This window comes from Ambystoma mexicanum, chromosome 1q, assembly GCF_040938575.1.
Source record: "Ambystoma mexicanum isolate Mex_15411 chromosome 1q, UKY_AmexF1_1, whole genome shotgun sequence".
Lineage (NCBI taxonomy): Eukaryota > Metazoa > Chordata > Amphibia > Caudata > Ambystomatidae > Ambystoma > Ambystoma mexicanum.
Window position 1 is genome coordinate 523,283,577 of NC_090922.1, and position 12,623 is coordinate 523,296,199.

At 48.4% G+C, this 12,623-nt stretch overlaps 1 protein-coding gene across 4 annotated transcripts in view; it reads right to left on the reverse strand.

The window, feature by feature from the left end:
• The window catches only part of ATP1A3 (ATPase Na+/K+ transporting subunit alpha 3), a 330,819-nt gene extending 323,061 nt beyond the window's left edge, over window positions 1-7,758 (reverse strand). For 3 of the 4 annotated variants that reach the window (XM_069640928.1, XM_069640929.1, XM_069640927.1), the window contains exon 1: window positions 7,422-7,758. In XM_069640928.1, the coding sequence (XP_069497029.1) occupies window positions 7,422-7,427 (6 nt within the window). In that variant the 5' untranslated portion in view covers window positions 7,428-7,758. Of the gene's footprint in view, window positions 1-6,918; window positions 7,078-7,421 lie in introns of those variants that run through there. The other variant, XM_069640931.1, reaches the window with a different exon arrangement.
• Window positions 7,759-12,623: the final 4,865 nt, after the last annotated feature.

The window sequence follows — 12,623 nt, forward strand, 5'->3', positions numbered from 1 at the left end:
AAATGAACAATCACCCAAAAAAAGTCAATAGTTAGACATACAGACAGACGCATAGACAGATATACAGGCAGACCTAAATGAGCAGGCAATGACACATAAGTCAATTCAAGCAAAATACACAGAAGCACAGAGGCAGACAGAGGCTGAAACAAACTAAGAGACATCGAAATCCCCCCTCTCCTTCCCTTGCATGCACTGTTCTCTTGAATTCCAAATGCATATTAAGCAGGAGGGCTAGAAGAAAGGAAGCACGCAGAGGCTGGATGCGGCCACGTGGGAGAAGGGCACATCGGCCTCCCGTTCGCTGAGCATCCACGCTGCAGCGAGAGAGTCCTGCAGGGCAAGAGCAGTGCCCGTGCACGCCGAGCCCAGCAGAAAACCCCTGCGGCGAGGTTCCCCCGGTCTTCCGGAATGCTTGGGGACTGTGTGCTGGGAACGCAGCTGTCTCCATTAGTGAATCCTAGGGGCCTCATTACAGGGCTGGCAGTATTACCTGCGACCCTTGCGCAACAGAACACCTCTTTCCTCTGTATAGAAAATGCCCATCTCTGTAAATACTAAAAGTAGATCTGCTTTTAATTTGAGTCACATGGACACTATAGCTTTTTGGTGTCGTATAAGATCTGCCAATCAAAGCTTCATTGGTTTTAGAAACCTTGACATATTTATGTGGAGCGATCTGTGATTGACATATGATCTATTAGGAACAGACTATGTTTTAACTTCGTGTTGTGGTTCACTTTGTCGCTGAAGATGCTATTCATTTTATTTGCGTGCATTTGTATAGCGCGCTTACTGCCCAGAGGCATCGTGTTCTTATACCGCGCACCGTTGCCACCTGTGTGATTTCTTGGCGCTCTCACAAGTGCAACGTTATTTTGTAACTATTGGTGCCATGACATTGGTGCTATTAAATTACCGGGGTGCAGCAAGCGGGCGATAACGAAAAGGTCATCCCCTGTTTTGACGTCTCATAGCACCCACTCCATTGTATTATTCAGTGGGTAACACTGCATGCAACCCCGCTTTTGTTGGGGGAAGTGACCACCACACGGAAGGAGGCAGAATGAAGGCGCTTCAGCAGTCATACACGCGGCCATCCTAGGTGCAGCGCGCCCAGCCACTGCCGCCACACACGGGATGATGCCTCAGAATCTGACGCTGTCTGGAGGTCATGCCAGGGGGAGTCGGCTGTTATGAAGAGTGTCTTGGGGACATGTGTGTTTAATTGGGTGTGCCTGCATCTGACCAGCTGTCTTATTTGGATCTGTTTGCTTACCACGTCCTTCGATTGTGTCAGTTTCCCATTGATTGTTTATCGTCATTGCGTCAATGTGTGTACATGTGTGTGTACCAATGTTTGTAGCAGCTTCTTATAAGTGCTGCTACTGCACCCTAATTAACCCCGCCGAATGCAGTGACCGGCACCATTTGGGGGCCTTATCATCCATATCCCCCCCCCCCCCCAAGAGAACGCGGGACCCCCTTGATCAGATCCTGACTCCTGTCTCTGGCTACCTCCTTGCACTGTCCATGTTTTGGATCTTGCTACAACTGTACATTTCATGCATCTATGTGTGTGAATATATAAACGGCTGTGACATGCCAAAGTCATACTTACACCAATCTTGGACTGAGATAGGCCTCTATGTCGGCTCTTACTGGCCAAGCACACGTCGAGCTGTGATATAACTTAGCTAGGTATGTCATCCCCCCTGCGTGTAGCTTACAATGAAATATACATATGACATGTGTTCATATATTCATAGTCTGAAGCCAGAATCTGTTCTGCCAGAGAGATTTGCAATGTCACCTTCAGACTCAGCGGATAATCCTACCCCAACTATTCACTAGTTTGCCTTGCCCCCCCCCCTCTACCCCCCCTGCTGCTCCCCCACCGCTCCGCTGACTCCGCCATGCCAGCCCGAAATCATCACCATGAAGGCCTCGTGGAAAATGGAAATACGGGGTCTTTCCTGGGCCCCTTCCCCCGCCTCACAGTCTTCACGTTGACATTGGAAGCTTCGGCAAGGAAGTCCCCACCCCCAATTCCTTCCCAGCCATAAACACGGGGGCGTACAGACTGGAGGGTGTTTAAAAGGAACAGCTCTGGTCCAATCATTAGGATTGCCTCTCCACCATACCGGTACACATGGATCACCGAGCATCAGGCACTGCAAGGCGAGGCGATATTGGCTTTCCCCCAGGCCAGGCACATGTAATACATACATAGAGCTAAATAGTGCTGCGTGTCCGGGATATTCATATGGTCGATATCTTGAATATTGCGCATCCCATTGCGCAGCAATCAATGCACATGTTGCAAACACAGTCTATTGTTAGAGTCCCTGTTTGAGAACTTATTTTAAGAATGTTATCAATAGTAATTTACATTCCTCCGAAGCAGGGTCACAGTGCCAGTAGCAGTCTCGAACCCCCGCCTTTCAGAAAGACCATGGTTTATGGTATCGAACTGGCTAAGGGCATTTCAGACTTAACATTGAATAATATGCTTTCATTGCGCTTCTATGCACAGCACACAGCCCTGTTGGAGCCCCGCACTGATGCCTTTCCCCTAGAACCAAAGCCCGGACAGAATATATGAGTCAATGGGCCTCATTACGAGTATGCCGGTCCGTATCGCCACTGTTGTTACTGGACCGGCATACTCTGAGTTCTGAGAATGGGTGCCTTTCCGACCTGGCAGGCAGAATGGCACCCGCTCGCCAGTCCTTGACGGGGATGCACCGGCACTGTTGCACACAGTGCCGTTGCATCCGTCCTCCCCATTCCCATTGAGTCCAATGGGACTCGGATGGGAATGGGGAGTTGTTTTTCCCGGCACCCGGCAATGTGGAATTACCGGGACCACCGGAGCTGTAATGCCCTAGTAATTCCCCATTTCCGGGTGCCGGAAAAAAAGTACTCCGGCGGCAGCTGTGCTGTTTTTAACGGCACGGCCACCGCTGGGGTCATAATGAGGCCCAATCTATTTAACTCGATCGATAGAACGATGCAAAGAGAATCATATAGGCAGACAGAACTGTGCAAATGTGAATACGCTTGACTCTCCGGCACAATGCATTTGACCATCAATGAACGGTGTTATTGCGCCATGGGTCCACGCAAAATGTAACAATGGCCTCCTTTCATGGTGTATAAAATATAACAAGAAGGAGGGAGTTATAGGGGGCGCAGCAGTGTAAACATAGGGTTTAGGATTTAATTATAAAGAAGAGCAGAAGAATTTGATAATTTGGCTGATTTAAGGAGCTGTTTCAGGTGCAGAAGGGTGAAGTCTCAAGGCCACCCGAGACTAGGAAAAAGACATGCAAACAAAACCCGCTGCTGCCAACAGGTAACCCTTTAGTGCACTCCTGGGGGGCCTCAAATCCCAAGGGTTTTTTGGAGCATTAACAAGTGATGTCCCAAAAGTTGGGTCTCACCTGACATGGCAATATTTTAGAAACTTCAAAAGTAGATTCTCGTGAACACATTTGTAAACCATTAGATAAAGACTGGAATTTGAGAGTTTAAGTATCAAAAAATTATCTGCACCCAATGAATGATACGAAATACTCCTACAAAGAAAACAATCAGTCAACATTGTGTTTCAAAGTTATGATGCTATTAAAGTATCAAATGAACGGTGTTATTGCGCCATGGGTCCACACACAATGTAACAATCTGACATTAGAAGTGGGCGCACTAGTAGCACGTGTAATATCACATGTGTTGCTGGTGCAAGGGACTTGCTTGCAATTGAGCTTCTTGACAATCGGGCCACCTACCCAGAGTGCGGAAACGGCATGATGCACGCATTTCAAGGTGTGATGTGGCACATAAAACGGCGCAATTTAGCCAAAATACACAGATACATCTATGCAGCTGCGCAACACCATTGAGCTGACCGGGCTTCAGACCCCCCACCCACTCGAAATGTTGGGTTATGTTGACTCGCCCTGGCTGACCTACAGAGCCATGGCCGGACAGAACAGGCCACAGATGTTAAACAGCGCCTGGGCTTCGCTATTAACAAATGCCCTGCAATTACTAACGGAAAGCATCAACGTGCATGCAGAATTTTTTAGGCAATTGGAATTGTGGTGTGGTGTTAGTACTTGCATGTCAGGGGAGTGATTGGAACAGTGGGGGGACAGGAGACCATTTATTCCATTCATTTTCACAACAGTCCTTAAGTGGATGCTTTCAGACTTAAAGGAGAGAGTTAACTGCTTGTAACATTGAAGTGCACTACAACTCTCTTCACAAACACTTCCCGCCTTTACAGACAATCCATTCACAAAGCTAAGGCATCCACATACAATGAAAGAATCTCCAAAGCAACACCCAGTTTGCGTGAACTCCTTGCCATCCTCTGGGGTGCAATGCAGTCCAAGACACCCTCACTAACAAAATCATACTCCTACAATAAAAGATTGCAGCTAAACAAGCCAACACCACAACCCCCCTCGCCACACTGCCTACAAAACCCAGGGACTTCCCCCCTTCGAGTTCCAACCCATCAGCGACCACACCCTCAGAAACATCATCAAAGGCCTCAAACCCTCCCGGTGCAAAGGAGACTCCTGCCCAGCCCCATCACTAAGCACTGCACCGTACCCCTTATCCCACTTATCGCAGCCATCATGAACTCTTCGTTTGCCTCCTGCACTGTCCCCTGGCCCTCACAAATCCTGATTACACCCGCCTCAAGATACCCTCCCTTGACCCCTCCATTCCCACCAACTACTGTCCTATCACCACAGTTCTCTTCCTGCTCAAGATCATCGAGTGGGTATCCTATCTGCAAATCTGGGACTTCCTTGAATCTCACCACATCCTAGGCTCCCGCCAGTCTTGGTTCCGGCCAAACCATGCTACTGAAACTGCACTACTAGACCTAAAACATCAGTGTGATGCTGCCAATGACCAAGGCAACATCTCCCTACTCGTGCTCCTCGACCTCTCTGTCACGTTTGACTTAGTCAACCACAACATGCACTGCCACCACATCACATCCTCAGCACACTTCTCACTGGACGCTGCCAAGTGGGTCACCTCCTTCCTCGCTGACAGGACCCCTAGAGTATTTGCTGAAGAAGCCACGGCGCACCCAACCCCCATAGCCTGTGCCGTCCCTCAAGGCTCCTGCGTCCCCCCCGAAGCTATATAAAATATACACCAAGCCTCTCTTAGACCACCCTTGCTAGGGGATTTCTTATACCAACTATGCGGATGACACCCAGATCCTCATCCCTCTCTCAGGCAATCACACACAAGACTCACTCAAGGTCAACCTCTCCTGCGAAAGAATCCAAACCTGGATGGCCACACACTGCCTTTGTCTCAATGATGAGCGGACTGAGCTCCTTCTCGTGGGCCCCCCAGCAAGACTATCAAAGCTCCATCAGGACTACAAATCCTTTACAATCGATGGCCACATCATACATGCTGCCACTGCTGTAAACATATCTGGATTCCACCCTCAACATGACTCATCATACCAACCACATCGCCTCAACATCAGGCTATGCCACTAAGCTCATCACAGCCAGCAAACCTTTTCTGTCCTCAAAAAACCAGCTCGATGTGGCTTGTGCTCTTATTTGCTCCAAACTTGACTGATGCATTTCTCTGCTCTGCGGCACCTCTGCCAAAAACCTATGCAGGCTTCAACCTATCCAAAACAATGCACTGAGAGCATCTCCCGACATCAGGAGGCCTGACCACATATCCGAAGCTAGGAGATCCGCCCACTGGCTCCCGGTTAGGGATAGGATCAACTTCAAGATCCTGTCCATAACACACCACTGCCTCTCCAACAAAGCCCCCTGCTACCTGGTAACAAAAATGTTAAGACACACTATAATAAGGCTGCAATGCACTGCCTACAAACACTGCCTCATCACCCCCAGATTCAACCACAAAAGGGGGGGCAGCATGCCAGCCCATGGCCTGCACTCTGGAAGGAGCTCCCTGGCTACTCTGGGAAGAACCATCCAACGCCAGCTTCAGGAAGAAGCTAAAAATGCACCTCTTCAACTAAGACTCCTCCTCCCCCCCCCCCCCCCTGTCTGCTCCCTTCTTCCTGTGACCAGCGCCCCGATACCCTCGGGCTTGGCGCGCTAATATGAATTCCAAAATAAATAAATAGTATCAGAATGCATGAAGAAGTTAGATGCCCTCACACAAATAAGTTTGCCCCCCACAGTCTCTGAAGTTAGAGCCTCTCCCGTCATTTGAAGGATTACCCCCTCCCCTGCGCCGCTGAAATTGAGGTTTCGTAGCACCCCTGCATATATGTGCTAAGCCCTGTGTTCCTGCCCATCCGCTCTCATCAGACTGACAACTGGTCACTCCCCGCCCCGTGTCTACCTTCCGTCCCCTAAGACCGTGCTCGCTCCCCCCCGCCCCCATTTTAGACCTTGCTGCCCCTCCTTGGTGGTACGGCCTCTCTAACTCCGCCCCGTCCCCACCTCTTTTCCACTTATAAAATTAAGCCGCTCCGGAATCTGTCACCCTGCGGACGCAATGATCACACGGCTCCCCCTGATGACCTCATCTGCACCTGCTCTGCGCCCCTGAGCCCCCCGACTTTGCCAATGCACGAGAAGATACAGCGGACCCCGAATTTCTCCGGGTTCCCGTTCTTTAAACTTTCGGGGTTCGCCAGATTCCTTACAGCCACGAAAGGGAGGGGGTCTTTCTGGAGCCCTGGGTGCCCGCTCTCCAACCTCCTCCCCAGCACAAGCAGAGCGACATTTCTTGTGTGGCTGACCCCCCCCCCCCCCCCCCAGCAAGAGGCCGCCCCAGAGGGGAACTAAAGCAGTGTTGCATGTAACACAATATACTTCGAAATGCAACAGTTGTCACCCACTCACCAACCCGTCCATGCCTGGGCCTCGCACGACTCACCCCGTTGACCTCACAAGCATGGGGGTGTTGACTTGTCAACGCTGCGAATCAAAAGTGTGAGCTGAAGACCGCTGCATCAGGTGCACTGACCCACCGAGTTGTATGATACACGACTGCTCCAAGTTGAAGCGCTGAGGTGGCCCCAGCTGGAGCTTTGGCCATGCATGAAAATCCCCATCTATGCCTTCCAGCACTGCAGCACCCCTTCCCTTGCCCCTTTACTCCGTCCCCGTTGACGCCCCCTGCAGCACCCCTTCCCTTGCCCCTTTACTCCGTCCCCGTTGACGCCTCCGGGTTTACCAGGTCATCCTGCCCACCCCCCTCCCCCACCCCCCACACACACTATAGCCGCACCTCTCAACCACCAACCCAGAGCCACCATACAGACATTCCTTCTGAATGGAAACGTGGCACTCGTAACCTCTGTAGCGCGCAAACGAGGCGAGACCGCAGCGGCGCCGCGAGAAGGGCGCGCAGGGAAGCGGCGGCTCCCCGGTACCTACCCCCATCTCGACGACTCAACAGTTCCCCCGCGATCGCTGGCAGCGGGACCTTCTCCCCGGAAGAGAGAAGAGCCCTTCCCTCCCGCAGGAGGAGATTCCCGAGCAAGCCTCTGGCGGGGAGAGGTACCGAAAGTGTGTGGCGGGGAGAGTGGGGGGTTAAATGGTAGAACCCGCAGGTGAGTGTGATGTGGGGAGGAGAGACAGATGGGGCAGTTGTGGGGAATCCTATGAGGGGGTCCCCGCTTCTCTTGGTTCTTCCAGGCGGGAAGGGGTAGCGCTTCCCTCCCTGGTTGAACGGGCACGAGAACGCCAGCGAGGATACCAGGGCTTCTGCTAAATCTGCATAAGCCTCGCTAAAATCCTTGCTGGACCACCCCCCCTCCGGAGCCCGTAGACCAATGAGCGTCCTGGCCACGCCCACAGGCCTGCTCTACTGCAGCCATCACCTTCTGAAAGGTGGACGGGACGGGACGAAGAGGTGCAGCAGAATGTCAGTGTTCGCTAAGTGTCTTGTACGGCGCCCCACCCCCGCAAAGGTTTCCGCTCTGGGTAAAGCATGTAAAGAAGGTGCAGACACCCTACTCGCTTTCCCCTGCCCGCATGCGCCCCCCTGCGGCCAGTTATGGATACATGGGGGCATTGGAGGTTCTAATTGGGGACCCCTCTGCCAGTCAGCAAATCCACCTCTTCTGCTGGCCAGCGACATGCACCAGCTTTAAACTCTGGGCACTGCAGGGGGTGGGTTTGTGCAGCCAGAGTGGCAAGCCCCAGGTCACACGGAGTGTCAGCCAGTGGAGGTGGGGATTCGGTCTAAGTACACGGACGCTATCATATCGTGGGTTGAGGTTAGACGAACAAACTCAGTTGGCCTCAAATTAGATATGAAATAAAAAGATGCCACAATCCTCAAAGTCCTATTGCCATGTAAGCAGAAAACAACCAACGGCAAATTATTGCTTTGCATTTTCTTCCCGGGACAGTACGTTTGCAGAGTTCCCTTTACAGTGGTGAACTTTTTATCTGAACAAGACACGCACTGCCAAACCCCCCTTGCTGCTGTCTCTGGAGAACACGTGGGCCCGGTACATAAAGCATTTTTCTGGCCACACATGGATTTTCAGGGCTGTGCCTGACTCACAAAACTGTGAACAAGACCCTTTGCAACCAGTAATGCGACTTCTTGGGCAAGGCACACCTCGAGACACGGCCACTTTCCATCTGAAAAAAGGGTGTGTGCAGGAGTGCCAGTGGCGGGGCGATCCAAAGGAGGGCCACGCCCGCAGAAGCAATTGCTATAACCGACTCATACAAACAGGCGCAATTTCCAGGCGCATCTTGCACATATTTGAATTTTCCATGAGTCAACAGGCACAAACTTTACAAGAGTAAACACTTTTCCAGAAAAGTGGTTACTTTCCCCAAAATGGTAGCACCACTTTCAGGAAAACGTATTTTTTTTTTCGTGAGTGACATCCTTTGGTGGTTGTAGAAGGGATGTGTGGGCAAATTGTGTGCGTCACAATTGTGCAATTGTAAATCACCATGTATGGGCAATTTGCAGGCGTTCGCATGTGCCATTAGAAGTAGTACCTGATACGTTTTGCGCCTGCATATTAAAATGGCTTGTGAATCGGGCCTCTGGGAGCCTGTTCACAAAGAATTTTCGAAGAGAACCTGCTGATTGCGGCTGCACATTACTCATGATTCGCTGAACAGTGAAAAGGCAGCTTGCAGCAGCTTGCAACAGCTTGCAACAGGGGTGTTGCTAGCTCTGGAAAAGACCAGGGGTTATGCTAATGTCGGAACTGTCGGGACTGTGGACTAGCTAGCTTTTTGGTTGTAGCTGCTGAGATTCAATCCGGGGCTACAACCAAAAGACCAGGGGCTTTAGTCCCCCTAACCCCCCCGACCTCCCCAGCAACGCCTCTGACTTGCTATGAACAAAAAAACACACCTGCCCTTAATGGGCAGGAGGGGAGTGTACCTACAGGCTCGCCCGCTTTATCGATGCAAAACAGGCGTGTCTATAGGAGAATCAACGTCCGATCAGCAGTGCCTGAGATGTAATACTTAACAGATGCCGCGTACTGCATGGTTGCTTGCCCTGACTCTGCAGCGGGTGCTCCAATGGTAGTTTATTGGTTGCAACAGCGTCAGGACTCTAGGCTTCGGTACACGGAGACCGATGTTAGTATGACAGTAAGAGGGAGAGGGGGAGCGGCTCGGTGTGACGGGACAGATGTCTGTCATATTTAGTGGACGTCTTGCTGCATACGAACTACGAACAAACATAGGTCTTGGTGCTGAATGGAGAGCTCCCTGGTCCTCCCCGCCGCATCATTGTCCAGGGCAGGACCCTGGGTGGTGCTGAACGGACAGCTCTCTTCACGTAATTGCCACCAGCAAGATTTAAGCAGGCCCTCAAGAGACCGCTCCTTTCTGATTTTCACGTAGGGTTTCTTATTTTCCCTTAGGGTCGGTGGTTTGCTGATTACTAGACCAGTTAGTACTTCAAACAAGTATTGGCAAAGCCAATATGTTTTGCCTGTCATAGCAGTGCAAACTGAAATGCCAAATACTGCCATAAATGCCGAGTATATTGGCCATATGCTAAGGTATAAGGCAGGTGAGAGGTAGGTTAAGTTGGCCTCAAGTAAGCTTCAGGCCCTGTTCTTTGCGGATGACACAGTTCTGATTGTGTATAGTGGAGAAGTGAGTGCACACCCAAATAGAGGAGATGTTTGAAAATATTATTTTGAAAACCACAAGGAGTGTTGTCGATACTTTTATGAGGTGCAGAGGAGGAAAAGAGGGTTTTGGCACAAACACCCTATAGCAAATAAGAGCAAAGGAAGAGGACCCAAAGTTCGAGTCCTCCCGTCCCCTGCACACTCTTGGACTACGCAACAAAGGCGTAGATTCTTAAGAATATAGTTAGCAATATTCGTTCTTAAGCACTCTTTAGAGAATAGATTCTACAAAATTTATAATATCGAACAGAAGAACAATGGTTTCTACATTTTAGGTGTACAGGGATGAAGTGAACACCTATTTATTTATACATAAACAAATGTAGTAAAGACAGGAGAAATCGCATAACAACATTATAATGTCAACATAATCGAACATTGATGGAAATTCCACTCTCAATGGCTTGACGCGTTTCGAGGTGATACCTCTTCTTCAGAAGCCTCTGTGGATCTACTGTCTAATCAAAATACATTCAGGGAAAGAAATCAACAGAAAGTATACTTGTAAGTTCGTCAACCAAATAAACAACAAGTAGCATTACTTCATTTAAATTAAATATCTACATGTTATGTGTTAAACAGTGCAAACATTCAATTTAGTTTGACCATAAAACTATCTGGCCATGTTTTTTTAAAAATTCAAAACACTGTCTAGTATAATCCCGTGCACCTCTCATGGTGATCCAACCAATTAGAGTATCATTAGTAATCTAAAAATGGAAGCTATAATGATGGCTTCTAAATTTCAATTCAACAAATGAAACATATTCGATTTCAAGGGCATATTCAACCAGTGTAGATTTACTGTTAAGCATGGTAAATACAAACTACACATAAAAGAAGGTTTTTTTTTTACAAAGAGGATACTATACATAAAGGAAGTACTGACCTATTAAGGTTTAATGTTGTAGCAGAAAAGCCATCTATGGCGAAAAATAAGTCGAAGTGGACATGCTTGCAGTGCCAAGACTTCGATTTAGGTGTTTTCTTGGTGCAGAAAAGTACTTCAATACTTCCGGTAATCTCTGTGGATAGCAATGTTAATGCATGGGTCACTGTGTGTGACTCAATATCTATTCACAAGTACAATAATGCGTTTGTTAGTAAAGAAATGACCATATACCTGCTATAATTAGTGCGACAGAGCACGCGGGTATGTTGCAACAGGGTTCAATGTCCAGCGGATGTGCAGGATTTCTCTGTGTTGTATCTAACATAGCAGAAAGAACGGGTGCAGATAGATCCGGGAACTCGTAAGTGCGAATGCTTTCTGTGGAGGACAGTGTGGTGCTAGTGAGTATTCAAGATCATATGGATCATTGATCACACGGTCAAAAACGTGTATAGTATTTTATACATAGCGCGTACCTGTACAGCTTCTAAGTACTTCTAGTTGTACTTCTCTCTGCTCGTTGTTTGCACGGTGCCCATGGAAACGAGGGACCGTGTTCAAACAGCCTAGTATTTGGCGGGCTAAATTCTGGGGGTAGAGATGAACAACGGACTAACCCGATGTTTGAGGAATGTGGCGGCCATCTTAAGCTATGTAAAAAGACCCTGTTAGTAAAGGTGGTTTACATGTGTAAAATTCTGCAAGTCATCTTCTGACAACATAATCAAAATTCTATTAAGAGTAGCATAAGTTTAAACAATACGATGATAACAGTAACGGTCGAAAGACAAAGTTATTTTACCCAGCATTTTCTACACGTGGTACTATTTATGCGTATGGTACTTCTGTATCGTTCGAGTGTATTCAAACATCACAATATGTCCATTTACATCCCTTTATCTAATTAGCTGGACAATCTGATACATGGTACCAGATGTCCTCACATTCTTGGTTATGCAAACTGTTTACTTGTTCAATATTACAAGTGGCGAATGTACATTGCTGTAAATTATACTACAAATAACAATGCTAAATCCTAGCATGCAATAATGTATAAAAATATGTATACTATGTAGCGTAGCTTGAAGACTGTTCTTCAATGGCTATGACCACTTGATTAGTGCTGCTGATCTATCAAATGTCTAGTTATTTCAATAGGGTGCCCTTGTGATCTTAATTATCCCATTCATTAGGCAGTCAGTTGTGGGGACGTTGCTGTCTTCCCATATTCAAAAGCATAATGAATTATTGGTGTATGGTTTCTACAGGACAGAAATTTCTAAAAATTAAAAGGTATCTAAATGAAGCAGTTCAAGGATGTATCCTCGTTGAGACCCCTTGGGTATTTGGTGTCTAGAAGGTATATCCAATATTTTTCTCTTTGTGCCAATAGTCTTGTGTAGTTGCCACCTCGTTGTGGTTTTGATTGTTCTGATTGTGACCTCCATGCGGCGTCTGAAGCAACCTCTCTCTGTCTTTCTGAGGAAATGTTAGGACTTTGGTCTTACTGTGAATACGACTAAAACCAAGCCTCTGGTTTTTAGACCTCAATTCAGGAAG